Here is a 27642-nt window from a genome sequence, read left to right as displayed (position 1 = left end):
CACATAATGTTTATTTATTTCACGTTTCCTTTGGGCAGGATTCTCCGTCTGGCCAGACCCGTTTTGCGGCATGCCACCCCCCTCCCCCACCGGCAGCGGGATCCTGCGTCCCAGGAGCCAGCCAATGGGGTTACCCATTGTCCCATTGTGGCCACCCCGTCAGGAAATCCGCGGCCGTGAGTGCGCTGCCAGCGAAGCGAAGGATCCCGCCGACGGAGAATCCTGCCGAGTTCTTTCAAGAGAAAATATTGTGCTGCTGGTATTTCAAAACAGGTGGCATTAGGACCTAGTGGAATCCTCCTAAGCAATGACTTGACTGCAAGTGTAGCAGATGCATTACACACACACTTCACATTGGGAGTACAAGGCAGCTTTCGGAGGGATGCGCTCCAAGTGCAAAGAATGTCCCCATTATTTCCTCGTCCCACTGCAGCCACTGAATGTTACTTGACCGAGATGAAGGGCCATAGGGGCTGAGTTCTGATACCTCCAGGAGACAGGTCATTCCACAGGGTTCCCCGTCAAAACTCGGCTTCACTTTTGATTGGCGGTGCCTGTTTGTTCTCTTGTTAAATGCTTCAGCTGTGCAAGCTCACGGACTCATTGCTGATTAGTAATTCCCGATCGGCCTGCGACGATGAGCTGCTCTCGAGAGAGGGGGTGACTTTTTGCATCAATGTGTCGAAACAGCAGCCCTTCCCGGGCCTGAAGATCAGCACCATGCGGGTGCCGGTCTTTGACGACCCGGCTGAGAATCTCTACAAATACTTTGACCGGTGTGCTGACGCGATCGAAAATGCGGGGAGAGCGGGCGGCAGGACCCTGGTGTACTGCAAGAATGGCCGGAGCAGATCTGCGGCCATCTGCACGGCTTACCTCATGAAGCACAGGCACCTCTGCCTCCAGGAAGCATTCGAGGTGAGTGCGCCGTAAACAGACTGCATCCCAGAGCGAAAAGTGCTGGGAACTCCCAGTGGACATTGGCATCACCATCCATCACTTCCACTGCCGACACACCCCTCTGTGAGTGTTCCGCAATAGGAGGACAACTTACAATCAGGCAGTCCCAGAAGGAAAAAAAAAATAGTTCAGACCAGTATTCTTATTTCTCCGTTTTAATGTTTTTTCCCTTCTGGAGTGTATTCTGAGTTCTATGCCGGCTCTTTGAAGGAGTGACCCAATTGGTTTCACTCCCATGTTTTGCCCACTAGTGTATTCAGTATTCATCCAATTCCCCATTGAAATTTCCTATCAAATCTGTATCCACAGTCCTTTTCGGCAAGTGTTCCAAAACATGATAACATCACTTTTCCGGCCTCAGATTCTTTTGCAAGTAACCTTTCAATCTGTTCCCCCTGGCTGCCCCCCCGCCGCACCACCCCTCCTGCCACTGGAAACAGTTTCTCCCTCCGCACTTTGTCAAAGCCTCTGCGAGGTCAGTTAGCTCAGTTGGCTAGTTCGTAATGCAGAGCGAGGCCAACAGCACGGGTTCAATCCCCGTACCGCCTGAGGTGATCCATGATCTCAACCTTGCCCCTGGCCTGAGATGTGGTGACCCTCACGTTAAATCGCCACCTGCCAGCTCTCTCAGTTTAAGGTCCCCTGGGATTATGGTGACTTTTTCATTTCATCAAAGACCCATAGTTGTGAACACCTCCATGAAATCTCCCACTTATCCTTCTTTCCTCTCAGGAGAACTTCTCTCCAGATAACTGAAAGCTCTCATCTAGGGTCCAATTCAAATAAATGTCCACTGCATCTTTCCAAGGCCTTGACGTGAACAGTTGATTTCATAATTGGGCAATATTCCAGCTGAGGTCCATCGCCGATGGTTTATGATGGTCGACCAGAACTTCTTGACAAAAAGGCCGACTCCTTTTCGACCAGTTTCTCTCTGCTCTGCTCTTTGTGGGACATGGTCCCATGGTTTCCAACAGCCCTCTAAGTGAGTGACCCAAGGCTATTCGAGCATGGAGGGCAGCACACCTGTAGCCCAATTTAAGACTTTGCTGCCCACGTGCGTTCAATCTCCAGCAGCAATCACTGGATGATAATCAGGAATGGGAACCCAACTCTCCCACCCCAGCCTGGGGGCACCGAAGCCAATTGCAGAAGCCTTGCCTAAGATCAGACACCTTGACATGCATGAGGGATTGAACCTAGCTTGGTTTTTGCACACCTTATTGCTGTCCAGTGACTCGTGCTCGATAGCATGGATGCGTGCACATCGGGCAAAGATAGGTCCAGGTTGCCATGACACCCATCCCCTTGGATTTTGACGCTTGAGGGATGCTTTGATTAAGGTGTTTAAAATGTTAAAATGGTCCGATAAGAAACTATTTCCTCTGATTGCGGAGTTGGCGGTGGGGGGAGGGGCGTTGGGGCATGATCGAGGATGGGGTGGGGGTGTCGAGAACGAGAGGTCACATTCTGAAAGATAGAACCTGATGTGTTGGGTAGGCTGGGTCGATGTGGACTGCACTTGATGCAGTGTCGTGAGAGACAGACCTCCAACACTTGATAAAATGCAACACTATTTTATTTAACATCTAAACTATTATACATTTTCAACTGTGGGTTGACACTATGCTGACATGACTGGAGACCTGACACTAGCCTGACCAGACTAACCGAGCTACCACATGGTGTTTGCACTGGCCAGCTCACTAACTCTGACTGTCCCAGAGGCTGGGTCCCGTGAGAGCGGGAAAACTGGTGCCCTCTTGCTTTATAGTGGTTGTATCCTGTCTGGTGATTGGCTGCTCTGTTCTGTGTGCTTACTGGTCATCCTGTGTGTCAATCACTGATGTATATTAACATAGATGTATATTATGACATCTCCCCCTTATTTTTTGTTTTGTATTGTGTGTGTTGAGATAATAAATATTAAGGTGCATGTGCGTGTGGATGTGTATTAAGGTGCATGTGCGTGTGGATGTGTATATGTGCGTGACTATATACAGAATGTGCTAAAATGACCTTATGTACACAGGAAGGTGTCGCTAGTGCAGATACAGGGCAGATGAAATGGTAAAATATGATATTTACAGAGGTCGAAACGATAAGGTAACACCATTGTGCAAAACTTCAGTCTATAAGTTTAGTCTCTGCGGCGGGTGACAAATTCTGGTTGACCGTCTCAAGGGTGGATCAGGGGCCGCCGCCAATGCGGTTGTCGCAGAGGTCGGCAGGATTGCTGGTAGATCGGTGGCCTCGTGGTAGGGCACGTCCGGAGGAAGCATTGTGTGAGGCGGGACACCATGGTTGGGTGGCGGGTGTGGAACTCGGCGCAGCGCCCATCTGTTGTGTCGTAGGAAGGAGCCATCACAATGCAGACAGAGATGTATATTTTGACAGGACCAAACTATCCAGGAGAGAAATGTGGAATCATTTTCTCACACAAAAGGCAGCAGAAATCTGACAGCTCTCTCAGAAAGTTCTGGATGCTGGAGCATTTGAGACTGAATTTGATATTTCTGGTAGGTAAGGGTACCAGCAATATGGCACAATGGAGAATGCATGGAAATGGTGTGCAGGCCAGCCATGGCTTAATTGAATGGCAGAGCAGGCTCGAGGAATGGATCGGCCTAACTCCTGCTATTACGAGCGAACAGCCCAGCAAAATCTACCCTCTAAGTTTGTTTGTGGGGAATGGTCACAAGAAGGGCCAATGTCAAGCGTAAATCAATGCCAGTTATGAGTCAGCAACTTCGGGAAAGATCAGGAGGAAACTGGAGAGGAACAATAAACCACTGTGCCTGCTGTGGAAGCTGGCCCACAAGATTAATGGGATGGTTTCTACAGCAACCGAGGGCAGCAGGCAGCCTTCGGTTCACTCTTGCATTGTGGGTAATGGACAGCTGCACTTTGTTCCCTCAGAGTTTAATGTTTCTGCACTAGATGTTCTCAGTAGATGTAATGCTATTGACCAAATTGCTTTTATAGAAATCAATGAGGAAGTGTTGTGAGCATTAGGACTGAAAGGTGGAGGGGTCTTCAAGTAAATCCATTAATTTAATTAAATTGCTCCAAAGGTTAGGTTCACCCTTTTCCTTGTTTACTGCTGATTTACTTTGCTATGCTGTTTTAAACTATAATTGTTGGTAACGTTTCCAAAATGGTTAATACAAGGCATTTTTTTGTCGGTCTGTTGTCTGACATTTGAAGAAACCCATCGCCATATTTACTGTGTGCGAATAAAAATGCTACGATAGCAACTCAGGCAGGGGTTCTTCCTGCTTGATCTGGAGTGCTTTCCCTTTGCTCTGTAGCTTGTGGCTTTTCTGTGCTGCCAGTGTCACTTTCCAACCAAAACGGCATCCCTGGCGCGTGCGTGCCTCTGGTGCGAACCCTGCTGGGCGGCACCTTGGTGAGGCCTTTAGTGCACTTGAAGGGAGGGTGTGTCAGAATTATGCAGCTTGTGGTAATCAGCCCAGGTTTGCATAACAGCAAGCTGACTTTGCCTGACTTTAGACTGAGCTGTCAGAGTAGGCGATGCTTGATTTCTGCTTCTGCTGCAATGGAAGCCGAGACACCAGTCATGGTTGAGTGCACAAGTCTGGAGATGGAGTTGGACACCATGTACACTCTAGAAAGGATAGGCTCCAAGCTCTGGACAAAGTCTTGTGCCACGTTGGACTCCTCCACGCTCCTTGATATTGAGTGCACGTTTCACAGCAGACTTCCGATTGTGCGAAGCATTTCATTGTGCATTCCTATCAGCCATTTTCCCTCGGCCATCCCACCACAGTTTTCATTTGAGTCCTCTGCAAGAGAGCACGTGCACTCTTGTGAATTGGCACTTGTGCTGTACTTATCCCCTGGCTCTGACTGTAGGCCACCCAGGCCCGGCATCTCACCATGTGCAAGCTCCAGGATCTAATCAATGGTGTGGCTGGGAGTCTGAGAGTGATGGCGTCACTCCTTCATCACTTCCTGTTCTTCCACCTCCTTCTCCTCCACCAAGGCCCGAGCAGGTTTCAGCTCTCAGGAATCTGAAAGGAGAAATGTGTAAAGGTAGATTTGTGTTGAGGGACGGGGGGGAGGAGGAAAGCAGAAATTGCAAATTTACACCCATCAGCGGCCCCCCCCCCCCCCCCCCCCCCAAGCTTGGTAACAACATTGTCAGGTGAAATCTGGGCACTTTAGGGCCTCAATTGGCCCATTGATGCACAGATTCCTGACATCCCCTACCGCTGGTAAAATATCCATGGGGTTGGTGAGGGTGGGCAGTTGATGGGTTGCAATTTTATGCCATCCCCCAACCTGCCATCCCACCCCTTGGGGACCAGAATACTCAATCATTTCTGTTTCGGAATCAATTGTCTAGTGACGCCTGGCATCTGCTCCTTCCACAATACCCTTCCCTTCAAGAGGCGCATGTTATATTTAGCGGGTGCTACTCCCTCACGATTGCATGCCCTCGCTCAGGCATGCAGCTGCTCAACAGCACATTTCACATTGTTTAGGCAATACAATGATTTACATTAATGAGTAACACAAATGTCTTTGTGCTGTTTGCATCGGAAACAAAGAGCATGGTTTAGCCACATAGCAGAGCCGGAATACTCTGTCCGTTGGGATTCTCTGTTCCTGCTGGCAGCGAACATCTGCCCGTAGATTTTCCGGCGACGTGAGATGCCTTCAATGAGAAATCCCATTGACAAGCAGCAGGAGTTAGAATCCCGACGCCAGCGAACGGCGCGCTGCCAGGAAACACGCAGCTGGGGCACCACTCTCTCTGTGCTCCCGGGCTTCCACTGCTCTCGCTGTGCTCCCGGGCTTCCACTGCTCTCGCTGTGCTCCCGGGCTTCCACTGCTCTCGCTGTGCTCCCGGGACTCCACTGCTCTCGCTGTGTTCCCGGGACTCCACTGCTCTCTCTGTGCTCTTGGGCCTCCACTGCTCTCTCTGTGCTCCCGGGCTTCCACTGCTCTCTCTGTGCTCTTGGGCCTCCACTGCTCTCTCTGTGCTCTCGGGCCTCCACTGCTCTCTCTGTGCTCCCGGGCTTCCACTGCTCTCTCTGTGCCCCCGGGCTTCCACTGCTCTCTCTGTGCCCCCGGGCTTCCACTGCTCTCGCTGTGCCCCCGGGCTTCCACTGCTCTCGCTGTGCCCCCGGGCTTCCACTGCTCTCGCTGTGCTCTTGGGCCTCCACTGCTCTCTCTGTGCTCTCGGGCCTCCAAGTAGGCTTCAATGAAGTTACTGTAAAAAGCCCCTAGTCGCCACATGCCGGCGCCTGTTAGGGGAGGCTGTTATGGGAATTGAACCATGCTGCTGACCTGCCTTGGTCTGCTTTCAAAGCCAGCGATTTAGCCCTGTGCTAAACAGACCCTGGCCTCTCTCTCTTCTCTTGGGCCTCCATTTCCCTCTCTATGCTCTCGAGGCCGCCACTGCTCTCTCTGTGCTCTCGAGGCCTCCACAGCTCTCTCTGTTCTCTCGGGCCTCCATGTCCCTCTCTATGCTCTCGGACCTCCACTGCTCTCGCTGTGCTCTCGGACCTCCACTGCTCTCGCTGTGCTCTCGGGCCTCCACTGCTCTCTCTGTGCTCTCGGGGCCTCCACTGCTCTCTCTGTGCTCTCGGGGTCTTCACTGTCTTCTCTGTGCTCTGGGGCCTCCACTGCTCTCTCTGTGCTCCCGGGCCTCCACTGCTCTCTCTGTGGTCTCTAGGTCTCCACTGTGCTCTCTGTGCTCTTGGGCCTCCACTGCTCTCTCTGTGCTCTCGGGGCCTTCACTGTTCTCTCTCTGCTCCTGGTTCTCCATTGCTCTCGCTGTACTCTTAGGCCTTGACTGCTCTCTCTGTACTCCTGGGCCCCCACAGCTCTCGCCGTAGTCTTGGGCCTTGACATGCGCTCTCTGTACTCCTGGGTCTCCACTGCTCTCTCTCTGCTCCCGGGCCTACAGTGCTCTTTTGGTGCTCCCGGGCCTGCACTGCTCTTTCTGTGCTCCTGGGTCTCTATTGCTCTCTCTGTGCTCTTGGGCTCCCACTGCTCTCTGTACTCCTGGGTCTACACTGCTCTCTAGTACTCCTGGGTCTCCACTGCTCTCTCTGTTCGCTCGGGCCTCCATTTCCCTCTCTAAGCTCTCGGACCTCCACTGCTCTCGCTGTGCTCTCGAGGCCTTCGCTGCTCTCTCTCTGTGCTCCTGGGCTTACACTGCTCTCTAGTACTCCTGGGTCTCCACTGAAATGAAATGAAATGAAAATCGCTTATTGTCATAAGTAGGCTTCAATGAAGTTACTGTAAAAAGCCCCTAGTCGCCACATTCCGGCGCCTGTTTGGGGAGGCTGTTATGGGAATTGAACCATGCTGCTGACCTGCCTTGGTCTGCTTTCAAAGCCAGCGATTTAGCCCTGTGCTAAACAGACCCTGCCCTCTCTCTGTTCTCTTGGGCCTCCATTTCCCTCTCGATGCTCTCGAGGCCGCCACTGCTCTCTCTGTTCTCTCGGGACTCCATGTCCCTCTCTATGCTCTCGGACCTCCACTGCTCTCGCTGTGCTCTCGAGGCCTTCGCTGCTCTCTCTGTGCTCCTGGGCCTACACTGCTCTCTAGTACTCCTGGGTCTCCACTGCTCTCTCTGTTCTCTCGGGCCTCCATTTCCCTCTCTATGCTCTTGGACCTCCACTGCTCTCGCTGTGCTCTCGAGGCCTTCGCTGCTCTCTCTGTGCTCCCGGACTACCACTGCTCTCTCTGTGCTCCCGGACTTCCACTGCTCTCTCAGTGCTCCCGGGCCTCCACTGCTCTCTCTGTGCTCCCGGGCCTCCACTGCTCTCTCTGTGTCACCGGGCCTCCACTGCTCTCTCTGTGCTCCCGAGCCTCCACTGCTCTCTCTGTGCTCCCGAGCCTCCACTGCTCTCTCTGTGCTCCCGGGCCTCCACTGCTCTCTCTGTGCTCCCGGGCCTCCACTGCTCTCTCTGTGCTCCCGGGGCCTCCACTGCTCTCTCTGTGCTCCCGGGGCCTCCACTGCTCTCTCTGTGCTCCCGGGGCCTCCACTGCTCTCTCTGTGCTTCTGGGGCCTCCACTGCTCTCTCTGTGCTTCTGGGGCCTCCACTGCTCTCTCTGTGCTCCCGGGCCTCCACTGCTCTCGCTGTGCTCTCGGGGCCTCCACTGCTCTCGCTGTGCTCTCGGGGCCTCCACTGCTCTCGCTGTGCTCTCGGGGCCTCCACTGCTCTCGCTGTGCTCTCGGGGCCTCCACTGCTCTCGCTGTGCTCTCGGGGCCTCCACTGCTCTCGCTGTGCTCTCGGGGCCTCCACTGCTCTCGCTGTGCTCTCGGGGCCTCCACTGCTCTCGCTGTGCTCTCGGGGCCTCCACTGCTCTCGCTGTGCTCTCGGGGCCTCCACTGCTCTCGCTGTGCTCTCGGGGCCTCCACTGCTCTCGCTGTGCTCTCGGGGCCTCCACTGCTCTCGCTGTGCTCTCGGGGCCTCCACTGCTCTCTCTGTGCTCTCGGGGCCTCCACTGCTCTCTCTGTGCTCTCGGGCCTCCATTTCCCTCTCTATGCTCTTGGACCTCCACTGCTCTCGCTGTGCTCTCGAGGCCTTCGCTGCTCTCTTTGTGCTCCCGGACATCCACTGCTCTCTCTGTGCTCCCGGACTTCCACTGCTCTCTCAGTGCTCCCGGGCCTCCACTGCTCTCTCTGTGCTCCCGGGCCTCCACTGCTCTCTCTGTGCTCCCGGGCCTCCACTGCTCTCTCTGTGCTCCCGGGCCTCCACTGCTCTCTCTGTGCCACCGGGCCTCCACTGCTCTCTCTGTGCTCCCGGGCCTCCACTGCTCTCTCTGTGCTCCCGGGACCTCCACTGCTCTCTCTGTGCTCCCGGGGCCTCCACTGCTCTCTCTGTGCTTCTGGGGCCTCCACTGCTCTCTCCGTGCTCTCGGGGCCTTCACTGCTCTCGCTGTGCTCTCGGGGCCTCCACTGCTCTCGCTGTGCTCTCGGGGCCTCCACTGCTCTCGCTGTGCTCTCGGGGCCTCCACTGCTCTCGCTGTGCTCTCGGGGCCTCCACTGATCTCGCTGTGCTCTCGGGGCCTCCGCTGCTCTCGCTGTGCTCTCGGGGCCTCCGCTGCTCTCGCTGTGCTCTCGGGGCCTCCGCTGCTCTCTCTGTGCTCCCGGGACTCCACTGCTCTCACTGTACTCTCGGGGCTGCCACTGCTCTCTCTGTGCTCCCGGGCCTCCACTGCTCTCTCTGTGCTCCCGGGGCCTCCACTGCTCTCTCCGTGCTCTCGGGGCCTCCACTGCTCCCTCTGTGCTCCCGGGACTCCACTGCTCCCTCTGTGCTCTCGGGGCCTCCACTGCTCTCTCTGTGCTCTCGGGGCCTCCACTGCTCTCTCTGAGCTCTCGGGCCTCCACTGCTCTCTCTGTGCTCCCGGGACTCCACTGCTCTCTCTGTGCTCTCAGGGCCTTCACTGTTCTCTCTGTGCTCTCGGAGCCTCCATTGCTCGCGCTGTGCTCTCGGGCCTCCACTGATCTCTCTGTGCTCACGGGACTCCACTGCTCTCTCTGTGCTCTCGGGGCCTCCACTGCTCTCGCTGTGCTCTCGGGGCCTCCACTGCTCTCGCTGTGCTCTCGGGGCCTCCACTGCTCTCTGTGCTCTCGGGGCCTCCACTGCTCTCGCTGTGCTCCTGGGCCGCCACTGCTCTCTCCGTGCTCACGGGGCCTTCACTGCTCTCTCTGTGCTCCCGGGCCTCCACTGCTCTCTCTGTGCTCTCGGGGCCTCCACTGCTCTCTCTGTGCTCTCGGGGCCTCCACTGCTCTCGCTGTGCTCTCGGGGCCTCCACTGCTCTCGCTGTGCTCTCGGGGCCTCCACTGCTCTCGCTGTGCTCTCGGGGCCTCCACTGCTCTCTCTGTGCTCTCGGGGCCGCCACTGCTCTCGCTGTGCTCCCGGGCCTCCACTGCTCTCTCTGTGCTCCCGGGACTCCACTGCTCTCTCTGTGCTCCCGGGCCTCCACTGCTCTCTCTGTGCTCTTGGTGCCTCCACTGCTCTCTCTGTGCTCTCGGGGCCTCCACTGCTCTCTCCGTGCTCTCGGGCCCTTCACTGCTCTCTCTGTGCTCCCGGGCCTCCACTGCTCTCTCCGTGCTCTCGGGGCCTTCACTGCTCTTTCTGTGCTCCCGGGCCTCCACTGCTCTCTCTGTGCTCTCGGGGCCTCCACTGCTCTCTCTGTGCTCTCGGGGCCTCCACTGCTCTCTCTGTGCTCTCGGGGCCTCCACTGCTCTCGCTGTGCTCTCGGGGCCTCCACTGCTCTCTCTGTGCTCTCGGGGCCGCCACTGCTCTCGCTGTGCTCCCGGGCCTCCACTGCTCTCTCTGTGCTCCCGGGACTCCACTGCTCTCTCTGTGCTCCCGGGCCTCCACTGCTCTCTCTGTGCTCTTGGGGCCTCCACTGCTCTCTCTGTGCTCTCGGGGCCTCCACTGCTCTCTCTGTGCTCCTGGGCCTCCACTGCTCTCTCTGTGCTCCCGGGACACCATTGCTCTCTCTGTGCTCCCGGGCCTCCACTGCTCTCTCTGTGCTCTCGGGGCCTCCATTGCTCTCTCTGTGCTCTCGGGGCCTCCACTGCTCTCTCTGTGCTCTCAGGGCCTCCATTGCTCTCTCTGTGCTCCCGGGCCTCCACTGCTCTCTCTGTGCTCTCGGGGCCTCCATTGCTCTCGCTGTGCTCTCGGGCCTCCACTGCTCTCTCTGAGTCTTGGGGTCTTCACTGTTCTCTCTGGGCCTCCACTGCTCACTCTGTGCTCCTGGGCCTCCACTGCTCTCTCTGTGCTCCCGGGACACCATTGCTCTCTCTGTGCTCCCGGGCCTCCACTGCTCTCTCTGTGCTCTCGGGGCCTCCATTGCTCTCTCTGTGCTCTCGGGGCCTCCACTGCTCTCTCTGTGCTCCCAGGGCCTCCATTGCTCTCTCTGTGCTCCCGGGACTCCATTGCTTTCTCTGTGCTCCCGGGCCTCCACTGCTCTCTCTGTGCTCCCGGGCCTCCACTGCTCTCTCTGTGCTCCCGAGCCTCCACTGCTCTCTCTGTGCTCCCGAGCCTCCACTGCTCTCTCTGTGCTCCCGGGGCCTCCACTGCTCTCTCTGTGCTTCTGGGGCCTCCACTGCTCTCTCTGTGCTTCTGGGGCCTCCACTGCTCTCTCTGTGCTTCTGGGGCCTCCACTGCTCTCTCCGTGCTCTCGGGGCCTTCACTGCTCTCTCTGTGCTCCCGGGCCTCCACTGCTCTCGCTGTGCTCTCGGGGCCTCCACTGCTCTCGCTGTGCTCTCGGGGCCTCCACTGCTCTCGCTGTGCTCTCGGGGCCTCCAGTGCTCTCGCTGTGCTCTCGGGGCCTCCAGTGCTCTCGCTGTGCTCTCGGGGCCTCCAGTGCTCTCGCTGTGCTCTCGGGGCCTCCACTGCTCTCGCTGTGCTCTCGGGGCCTCCACTGCTCTCTCTGTGCTCTCGGGGCCTCCACTGCTCTCTCTGTGCTCCCGGGACACCATTGCTCTCTCTGTGCTCCCGGGCCTCCACTGCTCTCTCTGTGCTCTCGGGGCCTCCATTGCTCTCTCTGTGCTCTCGGGGCCTCCACTGCTCTCTCTGTGCTCTCAGGGCCTCCATTGCTCTCTCTGTGCTCCCGGGACTCCATTGCTTTCTCTGTGCTCTCGGGCCTCCAGTGCTCTCGCTGTGCTCTCGGGGCCTCCAGTGCTCTCGCTGTGCTCTCGGGGCCTCCAGTGCTCTCGCTGTGCTCTCGGGGCCTCCACTGCTCTCGCTGTGCTCTCGGGGCCTCCACTGCTCTCTCTGTGCTCTCGGGGCCTCCACTGCTCTCTCTGTGCTCTCGGGCCTCCATTTCCCTCTCTATGCTCTTGGACCTCCACTGCTCTCGCTGTGCTCTCGAGGCCTTCGCTGCTCTCTCTGTGCTCCCGGACATCCACTGCTCTCTCTGTGCTCCCGGACTTCCACTGCTCTCTCAGTGCTCCCGGGCCTCCACTGCTCTCTCTGTGCTCCCGGGCCTCCACTGCTCTCTCTGTGCTCCTGGGCCTCCACTGCTCTCTCTGTGCCACCGGGCCTCCACTGCTCTCTCTGTGCTCCCGGAGCCTCCACTGCTCTCTCTGTGCTCCCGGAGCCTCCACTGCTCTCTCTGTGCTCCCGGGGCCTCCACTGCTCTCACTGTGCTCCCGGGGCCTCCACTGCTCTCTCTGTGCTTCTGGGGCCTCCACTGCTCTCTCCGTGCTCTCGGGGCCTTCACTGCTCTCGCTGTGCTCTCGGGGCCTCCACTGCTCTCGCTGTGCTCTCGGGGCCTCCACTGCTCTCGCTGTGCTCTCGGGGCCTCCACTGCTCTCGCTGTGCTCTCGGGGCCTCCACTGCTCTCGCTGTGCTCTCGGGGCCTCCACTGCTCTCGCTGTGCTCTCGGGGCCTCCACTGCTCTCGCTGTGCTCTCGGGGCCTCCACTGCTCTCGCTGTGCTCTCGGGGCCTCCACTGCTCTCGCTGTGCTCTCGGGGCCTCCACTGCTCTCGCTGTGCTCTCGGGGCCTCCACTGCTCTCGCTGTGCTCTCGGGGCCTCCACTGCTCTCGCTGTGCTCTCGGGGCCTCCACTGCTCTCGCTGTGCTCTCGGGGCCTCCACTGCTCTCGCTGTGCTCTCGGGGCCTCCACTGCTCTCGCTGTGCTCTCGGGGCCTCCACTGCTCTCGCTGTGCTCTCGGGGCCTCCACTGCTCTCGCTGTGCTCTCGGGGCCTCCACTGCTCTCGCTGTGCTCTCGGGGCCTCCACTGCTCTCGCTGTGCTCTCGGGGCCTCCACTGCTCTCGCTGTGCTCTCGGGGCCTCCACTGCTCTCGCTGTGCTCTCGGGGCCTCCACTGCTCTCGCTGTGCTCTCGGGGCCTCCACTGCTCTCGCTGTGCTCTCGGGGCCTCCACTGCTCTCGCTGTGCTCTCGGGGCCTCCACTGCTCTCGCTGTGCTCTCGGGGCCTCCACTGCTCTCTCTGTGCTCCCGGGACTCCACTGCTCTCTCTGTGCTCTCGGGGCTGCCACTGCTCTCGCTGTGCTCCCGGGCCTCCACTGCTCTCTCTGTGCTCCCGGGGCCTCCACTGCTCTCTCTGTGCTCCCGGGCCTCCACTGCTCTCTCTGTGCTCTTGGGGCCTCCACTGCTCTCTCTGTGCTCTCGGGGCCTCCACTGCTCTCTCTGTGCTCTCGGGGCCTTCACTGTTCTCTCTGTGCTCCTGGGCCTCCACTGCTCTCTCTGTGCTCTCGGGGCCTTCACTGTTCTCGCTGTGCTCTCGGGGCCTCCATTGCTCTCGCTGTGCTCCCGGGCCTCCACTGCTCTCTCTGTGCTCCCGGGACTCCATTGCTCTCTCTGTGCTCCCGGGCCTCCACTGCTCTCTCTGTGCTCTCGGGGCCTCCACTGCTCTCTCTCTGCTCCCGGGCCTTCACTGTTCTCTCTGTGCTCCTGGGCCTCCACTGCTCACTCTGTGCTCTCGGGGCCTTCACTGTTCTCGCTGTGCTCTCGGGGCCTCCATTGCTCTCGCTGTGCTCTCGGGCCTCCACTGCTCTCTCTGAGTCTTGGGGTCTTCACTGTTCTCTCTGGGCCTCCACTGCTCTCTCTGTGCTCCTGGGCCTCCACTGCTCTCTCTGTGCTCCCGGGACACCATTGCTCTCTCTGTGCTCCCGGGCCTCCACTGCTCTCTCTGTGCTCTCGGGGCCTCCATTGCTCTCTCTGTGCTCTCGGGGCCTCCACTGCTCTCTCTGTGCTCTCAAGGCCTCCATTGCTCTCTCTGTGCTCCCGGGACTCCATTGCTCTCTCTGTGCTCTCGGGCCTCCACTGCTCTCTCTGTGCTCCCGGGCCTCCACTGCTCTCTCTGTGCTCCCGGGCCTCCACTGCTCTCTCTGTGCTCCCGAGCCTCCACTGCTCTCTCTGTGCTCCCGAGCCTCCACTGCTCTCTCTGTGCTCCCGGGCCTCCACTGCTCTCTCTGTGCTCCCGGGCCTCCACTGCTCTCTCTGTGCTCCCGGGGCCTCCACTGCTCTCTCTGTGCTCCCGGGGCCTCCACTGCTCTCTCTGTGCTTCTGGGGCCTCCACTGCTCTCTCTGTGCTTCTGGGGCCTCCACTGCTCTCTCTGTGCTTCTGGGGCCTCCACTGCTCTCTCTGTGCTTCTGGGGCCTCCACTGCTCTCTCTGTGCTTCTGGGGCCTCCACTGCTCTCTCCGTGCTCTCGGGGCCTTCACTGCTCTCTCTGTGCTCCCGGGCCTCCACTGCTCTCGCTGTGCTCTCGGGGCCTCCACTGCTCTCGCTGTGCTCTCGGGGCCTCCACTGCTCTCGCTGTGCTCTCGGGGCCTCCACTGCTCTCGCTGTGCTCTCGGGGCCTCCACTGCTCTCGCTGTGCTCTCGGGGCCTCCACTGCTCTCTCTGTGCTCTCGGGGCCTCCACTGCTTTCTCTGTGCTCTCGGGCCTCCATTTCCCTCTCTATGCTCTTGGACCTCCACTGCTCTCGCTGTGCTCTCGAGGCCTTCGCTGCTCTCTCTGTGCTCCCGGACATCCGCTGCTCTCTCTGTGCTCCCGGACTTCCACGGCTCTCTCAGTGCTCCCGGGCCTCCACTGCTCTCTCTGTGCTCCCGGGCCTCCACTGCTCTCTCTGTGTCACCGGGCCTCCACTGCTCTCTCTGTGCCACCGGGCCTCCACTGCTCTCTCTGTGCTCCCGGGCCTCCACTGCTCTCTCTGTGCTCCCGGGGCCTCCACTGCTCTCACTGTGCTCCCGGGTCCTCCACTGCTCTCACTGTGCTCCCGGGGCCTCCACTGCTCTCTCTGTGCTTCTGGGGCCTCCACTGCTCTCTCCGTGCTCTCGGAGCCTTCACTGCTCTCGCTGTGCTCTCGGGGCCTCCACTGCTCTCGCTGTGCTCTCGGGGCCTCCACTGCTCTCGCTGTGCTCTCGGGGCCTCCACTGCTCTCGCTGTGCTCTCGGGGCCTCCACTGCTCTCGCTGTGCTCTCGGGGCCTCCACTGCTCTCGCTGTGCTCCGGGGCCTCCACTGCTCTCGCTGTGCTCTCGGGGCCTCCACTGCTCTCGCTGTGCTCTCGGGGCCTCCACTGCTCTCGCTGTGCTCTCGGGGCCTCCACTGCTCTCGCTGTGCTCTCGGGGCCTCCACTGCTCTCGCTGTGCTCTCGGGGCCTCCACTGCTCTCGCTGTGCTCTCGGGGCCTCCACTGCTCTCGCTGTGCTCTCGGGGCCTCCACTGCTCTCGCTGTGCTCTCGGGGCCTCCACTGCTCTCGCTGTGCTCTCGGGGCCTCCACTGCTCTCGCTGTGCTCTCGGGGCCTCCACTGCTCTCGCTGTGCTCTCGGGGCCTCCACTGCTCTCGCTGTGCTCTCGGGGCCTCCACTGCTCTCGCTGTGCTCTCGGGGCCTCCACTGCTCTCGCTGTGCTCTCGGGGCCTCCACTGCTCTCGCTGTGCTCTCGGGGCCTCCACTGCTCTCGCTGTGCTCTCGGGGCCTCCACTGCTCTCGCTGTGCTCTCGGGGCCTCCACTGCTCTCGCTGTGCTCTCGGGGCCTCCACTGCTCTCGCTGTGCTCTCGGGGCCTCCACTGCTCTCGCTGTGCTCTCGGGGCCTCCACTGCTCTCGCTGTGCTCTCGGGGCCTCCACTGCTCTCGCTGTGCTCTCGGGGCCTCCACTGCTCTCGCTGTGCTCTCGGGGCCTCCACTGCTCTCGCTGTGCTCTCGGGGCCTCCACTGCTCTCGCTGTGCTCTCGGGGCCTCCACTGCTCTCGCTGTGCTCTCGGGGCCTCCACTGCTCTCGCTGTGCTCTCGGGGCCTCCACTGCTCTCGCTGTGCTCTCGGGGCCTCCACTGCTCTCGCTGTGCTCTCGGGGCCTCCACTGCTCTCGCTGTGCTCTCGGGGCCTCCACTGCTCTCGCTGTGCTCTCGGGGCCTCCACTGCTCTCGCTGTGCTCTCGGGGCCTCCACTGCTCTCGCTGTGCTCTCGGGGCCTCCACTGCTCTCGCTGTGCTCTCGTGGCCTCCACTGCTCTCGCTGTGCTCTCGGGGCTTCCACTGCTCTCGCTGTGCTCTCGGGGCCTCCACTGCTCTCGCTGTGCTCTCGGGGCCTCCACTGCTCTCGCTGTGCTCTCGGGGCCTCCACTGCTCTCGCTGTGCTCTCGGGGCCTCCACTGCTCTCGCTGTGCTCTCGGGGCCTCCACTGCTCTCGCTGTGCTCTCGGGGCCTCCACTGCTCTCGCTGTGCTCTCGGGGCTGCCACTGCTCTCGCTGTGCTCTCGGGGCTGCCACTGCTCTCGCTGTGCTCCCGGGCCTCCACTGCTCTCTCTGTGCTCCCGGGGCCTCCACTGCTCTCTCTGTGCTCCCGGGGCCTCCACTGCTCTCTCTGTGCTCCCGGGACTCCACTGCTCTCTCTGTGCTCTCGGGGCTGCCACTGCTCTCGCTGTGCTCTCGGGGCCTCCATTGCTCTCTCTGTGCTCCTGGGCCTCCACTGCGCTCTCTTTGCTCTCGGGGCCTTCACTGCTCTCTCTGTGCTCGCGGGGCCTCCACTGCTCTCACTGTGCTTCTGGGGCCTCCACTGCTCTCTACGTGCTCTCGGGCCTCCACTGCTCTCTCCGTGCTCTCGGGGCCTTCACTGCTCTTTCTGTGCTCCCGGGCCTCCACTGCTCTCTCTGTGCTCTCGGGGCCTCCACTGCTCTCTCTGTGCTCTCGGGGCCTCCACTGCTCTCTCTGTGCTCTCGGGGCCTCCACTGCTCTCGCTGTGCTCTCGGGGCCTCCACTGCTCTCGCTGTGCTCTCGGGGCCTCCACTGCTCTCGCTGTGCTCTCGGGGCCTCCACTGCTCTCGCTGTGCTCTCGGGGCCTCCACTGCTCTCTCTGTGCTCTCGGGGCCGCCACTGCTCTCGCTGTGCTCCCGGGGCCTTCACTGTTCTCTCTGTGCTCTCGGGGCCTCCATTGCTCTCTCTGTGCTCTCGGGGTCTCCACTGATCTCTCTGTGCACTCGGGCCTCCACTGATCTCTCTGCTACCGGGCCTACACTGCTCTTTCTGTTCTCTCGGGTCTTCATTTCCCTCTCTGTGCTCTCGGACCTCCACTGCTCTCGCTGTGCTCTCGAGGCCTTCGCTGCCCTCTCTGTGCTCCTGGGCTTACACTGCTCTCTCTGTGCTCCTGGGCTTACACTGCTCTCTCTGTGCTCCCGGGCCTCCACTGCTCTCTCTGTGCTCTCGGGGCCTTCACTGCTCTCTCTGTGCTCTCGGGGCCTCCACTGCTCTCTCTGTGCTCCCGGGCCTCCACTGCTCTCTCTATTCTCCTGGGTCTCCACTGCTCTCTCTGCTCCCGGGCCTACACTGCTCTTTCTGTTCTCTTGGGTCTTCATTTCCCTCTCTGTGCTCTCGGACCTCCACTGCTCTCGCTGTGCTCTCGAGGCCTCCACTGCTCTCTCTGTGCTCCCGGGACTCCACTGCTCTCTCTGTGCTCGCGGGGCCTCCACTGCTCTCTCTGTGCTCCCGGGGCCTCCATTGCTCTCTCCGTGCTCTCGGGGCCTTCACTGCTCGCTCTGTGCTCTCGGGGCCTCCACTGATCTCTGTGCTCTCGGGGCCTCCACTGCTCTCTCTGTGCTCTCGGGGCCTCCACTGCCCTCTCTGAGCTCTCGTGCCTCCACTGCTCTCTCTGTGCTCCCGGGACTCCACTGCTCTCTCTGTGCTCTCAGGGCCTTCACTGTTCTCTCTGTGCTCTCGGGGCCTCCATTGCTCGCGCTGTTCTCTCGGGCCTCCACTGATCTCTCAGTGCTCTCGGGGCCTCCACTGCTCTCTCTGTGCTCCCGGGACTCCACTGATCTCTCTGTGCTCTCGGGGCCTCCACTTCTCTCGCTGTGCTCTCGGGGCCTCCACTGCTCTTGCTTTGCTCCCGGGCCTCCACTGCTCTCTCTGTGCTCCCCGGACTCCATTGCTCTCTCTCTGCTCCCGGGACTCCATTGCTCTTTCTGTGCTCTCGGGGCCTCCACTGCTCTCTCTGTGCTCTCGGGGCCTCCACTGCTCTCTCTGTGCTCTCGGGGCCTCCACTGCTCTCTCTGTGCTCTCGGGGCCTTCATTGTTCTCTCTGTGCTCCTGGGCCTCCACTGCTCTCGCTGTGCTCTCGGGGCCTTCACTGTTCTCCCTGTGCTCTCGGGGCCTCCATTGCTCTCCCTGTGCTCTCGGGCCTCCACTGCTCTCTCTGTGTCTTGGGGACTTCACTGTTCTCTTTGTGCTCTCGGGGACTCCATTGCTCTCTCTGTGCTCTCGGGGCCTCCACTGCTCCCTCTGTGCTCTCGGGGCCTCCACTGCTCTCTCTGTGCTCTCGGGGCCTTCACTGCTCTCTCTGTGCTCTCGGAGCCTTCACTGTTCTCTCTGTGCTCTCGGAGCCTTCACTGTTCTCTCTGTGCTCCTGGGCCTCCACTGCGCTCTCTGTGCTCCCGGGACCTCCACTGCTCTCTCTGTGCTCTCGGGGCCTTCACTGTTCTCGCTGTGCTCTCGGGGCCTCCATTGCTCTCGCTGTGCTCTCGGGCCTCCACTGCTCTCTCTGTGTCTTGGGGACTTCACTGTTCTCTCTGTGCTCTCCGGGCCTCCATTGCTCGCGCTGTGCTCTCGGGCCTCCACTGCTCTCTCTGTGCTCCCGGGCCTCCACTGCTCTCGCTGTGCTCCCGGGGCCTCCACTGCTCTCGCTGTGCTCCCGGGGCCTCCACTGCTCTCGCTGTGCTCCCGGGGCCTCCCCTGCTCTCGCTGTGCTCCCGGGGCCTCCACTGCTCTCGCTGTGCTCCCGGGGCCTCCACTGCTCTCGCTGTGCTCCCGGGGCCTCCACTGCTCTCGCTGTGCTCCCAGGGCCTCCACTGCTCTCGCTGTGCTCCCGGGGCCTCTACTGCTCTCGCTGTGCTCCCGGGGCCTCTACTGCTCTCGCTGTGCTCCCGGGGCCTCCACTGCTCTCGCTGTGCTCCCGGGGCCTCCACTGCTCTCGCTGTGCTCCCGGGGCCTCCACTGCTCTCGCTGTGCTCCCGGGGCCTCCACTGCTCTCGCTGTGCTCCCGGGGCCTCCACTGCTCTCGCTGTGCTCCCGGGGCCTCCACTGCTCTCGCTGTGCTCCCGGGGCCTCCACTGCTCTCGCTGTGCTCCCGGGCCTCCATACCAGCGAGCTTCTCTCGATGTTGTGCCGAACTAGTCTGAAACTAAGATCAAATCAACCTACTCCCAATCATTCTAGTGCACTCCATATATCTATCCAATAACCGCTTGTAAGTTCCTAAAGTGTTCGACTCCACTACCATAGCTGGGAGTGTGTTCCACGCCCCAACCACTCTCTGAGTGAAGAATCTATCTCTGACATCCCTCCTATGTCTCCCAACCCGAACCTTATAGTTATGCCCCCTTGTAACAGCTACATCTACCCGAGGAAAAAGTCACTGAACGTCCACTCTATCTATCCCTCTCATCATCTCCTGCACCTCAATTATGTCACCTCTCATCCTCCTTCACTCCAATGAGAACAGCTCTAGCTCCCTCAACCTTTCCTCATACGACCTACCCTCCAATCCAGGCAGCATCCTGGTAAATCTCCTTTGCACCCATTCCAATGCTTCCACATCCTTCCGATGGTGAGGTGACCAGAACTGCACACAATACTCCAAATGTGGTCTAATCAAGGTCTTGTACAGTTGCAGCATAATCCCGCGGCTCTTAAACTCAAGCCCCCTGTTAATCAATGCTAACACACTATAGGCTTTCTTCACGGCTCTATCCCCTTGAGTGGCATCTTTCAGAGATCTATGGACATGAACCCCAAGATCTCGCTGTTCCTCCACATACCTCAGAACCCTGCCGTTGACCCTGTAATCCGCATTCAAATTTGTCCGACCAAAATGAATCACCTCGCACTTATTAGGATTAAACTCCATCTGCCACTTTTCAGCCCAGCTCTGCATCCTATCAATGTCTCTTTGCAGCCTACGACAACCCTCCACATTATCCGCTACTCCACCAATCCTGGTGTCATCAGCAAATTTACTGACCCACCCTTCAGCCCCCTCCTCCAAGTCATTGATAAAAATCACAAATAGCAGAGGACGCAGCACTGATCCCTGTGGTACAACGCTGGTGACTGGGCTCCAGGATGAAAATTTACCATCTACCACCACCCACTGTCTTCTATGTGATAACCAGTTACTATTGGCCAAATTTCCCTCTATGCCATGCCTCCTTACTTTCTGCATGAGCCGACCATGGGGCACCTTATCAAACGCCTTACTAAAATCCATGTATACGACATCAACTGCTCGACCTTCATCTGTGTGCTTAGTTACCTCCTCAAAGAATACAATCAAACTTGTGAGGCAAGACTTGCCCCTCACAAATCCATGCTGACTATCCTGGATTAAGCTGTATCTTTCCAAATGATCATAAATCCTATCCCTCAGGACCCTTTCCAATAATTTACCTATGACCGAAGTGAGGCTAACCGGCCTATAATTCCCAGGGTTATACCTATTCCCTTTCTTGAACAAGGGGACAACATTCGCCTCTCTCCAGTCTTCTGGCACTATTCCTGTAGACAGTGAGGACATAAAGATCAAAGTCAAAGGCTCTGCAATCTCATCCCTCACCTCCCAAAGAATCCCAGGATATATCCCATCAGGCTCAGGGGACATGTTCTAGGACCTCTGCAATCTAACTCTGCTCTCAGGCCTGTGATATTCCTGCTTACTGTCCTGTTGGGCTTCTGCTATTGTCCAGTTTGACTTTCCAGTATGAACCTGAACTGTTCAGAATCGGCAGACCTTTTGGCGGGAAACCAAAATGCCCACCTTGGTGCTGAGCCAAACCTATCTAGAAGAGCCAAGCTGGGCTGTTGGGCTGGCCTGAGTTAGGTGGTGCCTGCTAGGGTTAAAGTGGGACTAATATAATTGGCTCCTTAGCCAGTGAGGTGAATCACATCAGTCAATGTTTCCCCCTGGAGAGCCTGACTGACTTATTTTAAACCTGCCACTGTGTTTTATTTTTGCAGCACGTGAAGTCAGCCAGGCCAGTGGTGGAACCCAATGAGGGTTTCTGGGTCCAGCTTCAAAGATTTGAATGTGAACTTCAATCGAGGCAGCTTGGGGCTAATTCTTCAACCAGTGGATGAATGCTTCAAGCAGCACAGCAGCCATCCACTGACTTGTTCCCTTGAGACCTGCTTTACTGATATCATAGAGAATCAAAATTGAATGCTACTGCTACTGTAAGATGACCAGTTGTTTTGCCTTATTTTGCTACTGGTTCACTGTGTCAAGGAAGAATCGCATTACAATTCCATCTGGCCACAGTATATTCTGACACTGTGCAGTTCTATAATCCATTGTGGTGAGATTCTGCAGATTCTGTGCCATTACAGCCCTAAAGTAACAAAATACTTTGGGGGTGGAAAGTTTGCAAGGGACAGGTCTCAAGAATATTGACCCTCGGCCCCATCATTGTGAGCTACTGTCCCTCTCCAATTTACCTTTCCTCTCCAAAGTCCTTGAATCTGTTGTCACCTCCCAAATACAAATCTACCAACAAGGAGCAGGAGTAGGCCATGTGGCCCCTCGAGCCTGCTCCGCCATTTAATAAGATCATGGCTGATCTGATCGGAAGCTCAAATCTGCATGACTACCACCCCTTATCCCTAATGAGCTATCACCCCCTTGCTTACCCAAGAATGTATCCACCTCTGCCTTAAAAATATTCAAAGACTCTGCTTGCACTGCCTTTTCAGGAAGAGAGTTCCAAATCTGCACGCATCCTTCCCAGAACATCATTTAGAATCCTCTTGATAATATTTTTGCCCCATCACAATCCAGAACGGCTCACATCAAAGTCCCATATGACATCCTATGTGATTAGGGTAAACTATCCCTCCTCATCCTTCGCCACCTGTCTTCACCTGGTTGACCTCACCATTCTCCTCCAACACCTCTCCAGTGTAGCCTAGCTGAGTGGGGCTCTCACCCATTTCCATTCTTATCAGTTCAATCGTAGTCAGAGAGTCACTTGCAATGGTTTATCTTGCTGCTCCTGGCACAGTTACTTCTGTGTCCTCCATGGATCTAACCTTGCACCCTCCTATTTCCCATCTACATGCTGCCCTTTTGCAACATTACATGAAAACACATATAGAATCATAGAAGTTTACAGCATGGAAACAGGCCCTTCAGCCCAACCAGTCCATGCCGCCCAGTTTTTACAATTAAGCTAGTCCCAGTTGCCCGCACTTGGCCCATAACCCTCTATACCCATCTTACCCAAGTAACTATCTAAATGCTTTTTAAAAGACACAATTGTACCCGCCTCTACTACTACCTCTGGCAGCACATTCCAGACACTCACTACCCTCTGAGTGAAGAAATTGCCCCTCTGGGCCCTTCTGAATCTCTCCCCTCTCACCTTAAACCTATGCCGTCTAGTTTTAGACTCCCCTACCTTTGGAAAAAGATGTTGACTATCTACCTTATCTCTGCCCCTCATTATTTTATAGACCTCTATAAGATCACCCCTAAGCCTCCTACGCTCCAGGGAAAAAAGTCCCAGTCTATCCAGCCTCTCCTTATAACTCAAACCATCAAGTCTCGGTAACATCCTAGTAAATCTTTTCTGCACTCTTTCTAGTTTAATAATATCCTTTCTATAATAGGGTGACCAGAACTGCACACAGTATTCCAAGTGTGGCCGTACCAATGTCTTGTACAACTTCAACAAGACGCCCCAACTCCTGTATTCAATGTTCTGACCAATGAAACCAAGCATGCCGAATGCCTTCTTCACCACCCTGTCCACGATGCGACACCGCCTTCAAGGAGCTATGAACCTGTACTCCTAGATCTCTTTGTTCTATAACTCTCCCCAACGCCATACCATTAACTGAGTAGGTCCTGGCCTGATTCGATCTGCCAAAATGCATCACCTCACATTTATCTAAATTAAACTCCATCTGCCATTCGTCGGCCCACTGGCCTAATTGATCAAGATCCCGTTGCAATCCTAGATAACCTTCTTCACTATCCACTGTGCCACCAATCTTGGTGTCATCTGCAGACTGACTAACCATGCCTCCTAAATTCTCATCCAAATCATTAATATAAATCACAAATAACAGTGGACCCAGCACCGATCCCTGAGGCACACCACTGGTCACAGGCCTCCAGTTTGAAAAACAACCCTCTACAACCACCCTCTGTCTTCTGTCGTCCAGCCAATTTTGAATCCAACTGGCAATCTCACCCTGGATCCCGTGAGCTTTAACCTTCTGCAACAACCTACCATGCGGTACCCTGTCAAAGGCTTTGCTAAAGTCCATGTAGACAACGTCTACTGCACTGCCCTCATCTACCTTCTTGGTCACTCCCTCAAAAAACTCAATCAAATTTGTGAGACATGATTTTCCACGCACAAAGCCATGCTGACTGCCCCAAATCAGTCCTTGCCTCTCTAAATGCTTGTAGATCCTGTCTCTCAGAATACCTTCTAGCAACTTACCTACTACAGACATTAGGCTCACCGGTCTATAGTTCCCAGGCTTTTCCCTGCTGCCCTTCTTAATCAAGGGCACAACATTCGCTACTCTCCCATCTTCAGTCACCTCACCTGTGGCTGCCGATGATTCAAATATCTCTGTTAGGGGACCCGCAATTTCCTCCCTAGCCTCCCACAACATCCTGGGATACATTTCATCAGGTCCCGGGGATTTATCTACCTTGATGCGCTTTAAGACTTCCAGCACCTCCTCCTCTGTAATATGCACACTTCTCAAGACATCACTATTTATTTCCCTTTGTTTCCTAACATCCATGCCTTTCTCCACCGTGAATACCGATGAGAAATATTCATTCAGGATCTCACCCAACTCTTGTGGCTCTGCACATAGATGTCCTTGTTGATCCTTAATAGGCCCTACTCTGTCCCTAGTTACTCTTTTTCCCTTTATGTATCTGTAGAAGCTCTTTGGATTCTCCTTTGCATTATTTGCCAAAGCAATTTCATGTCCCCTTTTTGCCCTCGTGATTTCCCTCTTAACTCTATTTCGGCAATCTCTATACTCTTTAAGGGATCCACTTGATCCCAGTTGTTTATGAACGTCATATGCCTCCTTCTTCTTTTTGACCAGAGTCTCAATATCTCGAGTCATCCAGGGTTCCCTACTTCTACCAGCCTTGCCCTTCACTCTAAAGGGAATGTGCTTACCCTGAACCCTGGTTAACACATTTTTAAAAGCCTCCCATTTACCAGCCGTCCCTTTGCCTGCCAACAGTCTCCCCCAATCTACCTCTGCAAGTTCCTGTCTGATACCATCAAAATTGGCCGTGCCCCAATTAAGAATTTTAACTCTTGGGCCAGACCTATCATTCTCCATAGCTATCTTAAAACTAATGGAGTTATGGTCACTTGTCCCAAAGTGATCCCTCACTAACACTTCTGTCACTTGCCCTTCCTTATTTCCCAAGACGAGGTCAAGTTTTGCCCCCTCTCTAGTCGGTCCATCCACATACTGAATGAGAAATTCCTCCTGAATACACTCAACAAATTTCCCTCCATCCAAGCCCCTAATGCTATGGCTGTCCCAGTCAATGTTGGGAAAGTTAAAGTCCCCTACTATTACCACCCTATTTTTCTTGCAGCTATCTGTAATCTCCTGACATATTTGCTCCTCAATTTCCCGCTGACTATTTGGGGGTCTGTAGTACAGTCTTATCAAGGTGATCTCTCCCTTCTTATTTTTCAGTTCCACCCATATAGACTCAGTGGGCGAACCCTCGGATATATCCCCTCTAAGTACTGCCGTGATGTTCTCCCTAATCAAAAACGCCACTCCCCCTCCTCTCTTACCTCCTGTTCTATCCTTTCTATAGCATCTGTACCCCGGAACATTGAGCTGCCAGTCCTGCCCCTCCCTTAGCCATGTTTCAGTCATAGCTATAATATCCCAGTCCCATGTGCCCATCCATGCCCTGAGTTCATCCGCTTTGCCCATCAGGCCCCTTGCATTGAAATAAATGGAGTTTAATGTAGACTTTCCTTGCTCTCTGCCCTGCTGTCTCTGGTCATGCTTTACACACTCTCCCTTCCTGCCTTTTGTTTCCATCCCCACTGACTTCCTACATCGGTTCCCATCCCCCTGCCTATATCTTTGTTACCTCTAAACCTGGTCACTCCAATACAATCTTGCCTGGCCTCCCACACTTCCCTCTGTAAACTTGAGGTCATTCCAAACTCTGCTACCCATGTCCTAAGCCACGCCGAGTCCATTTGACCCACCACTCCGTGTTCTCGCTGACGTACACTGCCTCCCGGTGAAGCAACAACTCACTTTAAAATTCTCATCCTTGTTTGCAAATCCCTGCATGGTCTCGCCCCTCCTGATCTCTGTAATCTCCACCAGCCCCACCCCACAACTCTCCGAGATACCTACGCGCCTCTAATTCTGCCCTCTTGCACGTTCCTCAGTTTAATCGCTCCAACATCAGAGGCTGCGCCCTCAGCTACAGGCTCTAAGTTCTGGAATTCCCTCCCTACACCTCCCTATCTCCAACTCATTTTGTTCCTTCAAGACGCTCCTTAAAACCTACCTCTCTGACCAAGCTTTTGGGTCATCTGACCTAATACCTTGTGTAGCTCGGAGTCAAATCTTGTTGGTAACACTCCTGTGATATTTGGGATATTTTATTACTTTAAAGGTGATATATAAATTAAGTAGTAGTTGATGCAACAGGTCAAATGATGCAATGTATTTTGTTGTCACTAATAGTGTCATTCATTTGCCCCTCTATAAAACAGAGGTGAACGTACCAACTATTTGTCATGTCATGTTAAAATAAAACTCAGGTGACACCACACGCCGATTCTATTTTCCAATTCCTACCTATCTTTTCTCTTTCTGCCTTTCTCGTCTCGTTCTCTTTGATTCTTTTCACAATGGTGCTGATGAGCTGAACTCTCCTGTGTTGAAAATTTACACCGCATTACACATATAATGATAATAATAATCACTTATTGTCACAAGTAGGCTTCAATGAAGTTACTGTAAAAAGCCCCTAGTCGCCACATTCCGGCACCTGTTCTGGGAGGCCGGTACGGGAATTGAACCCGCCTCGCTGGCATTGTTCGGCATTACAAACCAGCTGTTTCGCCCACGGTGCTAAACCAGTCCCTCATCATCCTGGTGTCGAAATCGAGAATCAAGGGGCCCCGCTTTCCGATGTGGCGTGCCTCTGCTGGCAGCGGGATCTTCACTTCCGGCAGCCGGCCAATGGGGTTTCCCCATCGTGGCCATCTCACGCCGTTGGGAAATCCGCGGGCATGAGTAAGCTGCCGGAGAAGCGGAGGAGCGCACTGACGGGCATGTCCTTTCCCCCCTTGAATTGTTTTTTTCTTTGTGGGACTCCAAAACAATTTAAATTTCTTGCTTCTTCCAGAACATATCCCGATGAGAAAACCCCAGGGGATTTGTTAAGTGGAGCCGTATGAGATCCAAGGAGGCCGTATTCCCACATGACTGTATCTCGAAGTAACCTGATAGGTGAAAAAAGGCAGCCCTAGTCACAACAACAGATTCAAATACCAAATGAAAACACAGTAAGGCAGTAAATGTGTAAAAACCCGTCTGGAGATTTGCATTGAACAAAGTTGGGAGTTAGCTCCGAGAAAACTCCGTCTTTTTTTTCTGCTTGCTGTGCTGTTTTCCGATGATTCGTGTCTGTAGTAGCAGAGGTATTACAATACCTGGTAATGCTGGAACACCATTGGTAGAAACTGTATGCTTCCTATTGGTCAAGATGTATGGTAGCTCCGCCCTGCTAGGCGGGGTATAAGAGCCCGTGCTGCCCCAGCAGCCCTCATGCTGTACCTGAGCTTCTGGGGGAAGCATCTAGCTTATTAAAGCCTTCAGTTGGACTACAACCTCACTTTAGTGGTCATTGATCGTGCAACAATTTAATAAGCTAGTTTTAAAAAGGATGGCGCTCTGAATCAAGCCGGAGTGTCTGCAACTCAGCCCCCACGAGGCGAACTCAGCGGCAACCTTCAAGCACTGGCTGGCATGCTTTAAAGGATATCTCAGGACGGCCGAAAACACACGATTGGGAGAACAGAAAATGCAAGTCCTGCACTCAAGGGTGAGCCCGGAGCTTTACACCCTCATCGAGAAAGCGGAAGACTTTGATGCAACAATAGAGCTGCTATATTCGCCCGGTAAACCAGGTCTATGCCTGGCATCTGCTTGCAACGAGGAGACAAACCTCTGGGGAATCGCCGGAAGAATTCTACCGTGCACTCCTGGTGTTGGGGAGAAACTGCAGCTGCCCGCAAGTTTCAGCGAGCGAACACACTGCACTCTTGGTCCGGGACGCTTTCGTGGCAGGTATGCTATCCTCCCAAATCCGCCAGCGATTGCTAGAAATAGACACTCTAGGTCTCAAGGAGGCACGGGCCCTTGCAGGCTCCCTGGATGTGGCCTCCAGAAACGCCCGCGCTTACAATCCCGACCGCGCGGCAGCCCCTTGGGCAGCGTGGAACCCCTCCGAAGCTGACCCCGAGATAGCCCCCATCCCCCCACAAGCTTGTGCTGCAAGGCGGCCTGCGAACCCCGGGGGGGCCCCGCTGCTACTTCTGCGGACAGGCCAAGCACCCCCACCAGCGCTGCCCGGCCCGCGCATCCACCTGCAAGTGATGCGGTAAAAAGGGCCATTTCGTGATGGTATG

The 27642-nt window shown here is 56.3% G+C and overlaps 1 protein-coding gene across 1 annotated transcript; it reads left to right on the top strand.

The window, feature by feature from the left end:
• The first annotated feature begins 224 nt into the window (after positions 1 to 224).
• On the top strand, positions 225 to 25776 carry dusp28 (dual specificity phosphatase 28). The gene is made up of 2 exons (XM_072474911.1): positions 225 to 918; positions 20936 to 25776. The coding sequence occupies exons 1-2, from the start codon at positions 574 to 576 to the stop codon at positions 21053 to 21055; spliced, it is 465 nt and encodes a 154-aa protein (XP_072331012.1). The 5' UTR covers positions 225 to 573; the 3' UTR covers positions 21056 to 25776.
• Positions 25777 to 27642: the final 1866 nt, after the last annotated feature.

Source organism: Scyliorhinus torazame, chromosome 14, assembly GCF_047496885.1.
Source record: "Scyliorhinus torazame isolate Kashiwa2021f chromosome 14, sScyTor2.1, whole genome shotgun sequence".
NCBI lineage: Eukaryota > Metazoa > Chordata > Chondrichthyes > Carcharhiniformes > Scyliorhinidae > Scyliorhinus > Scyliorhinus torazame.
Note: the sequence above shows the minus strand (reverse complement) of the source record. Positions and strands in the feature narration are given on the sequence as shown.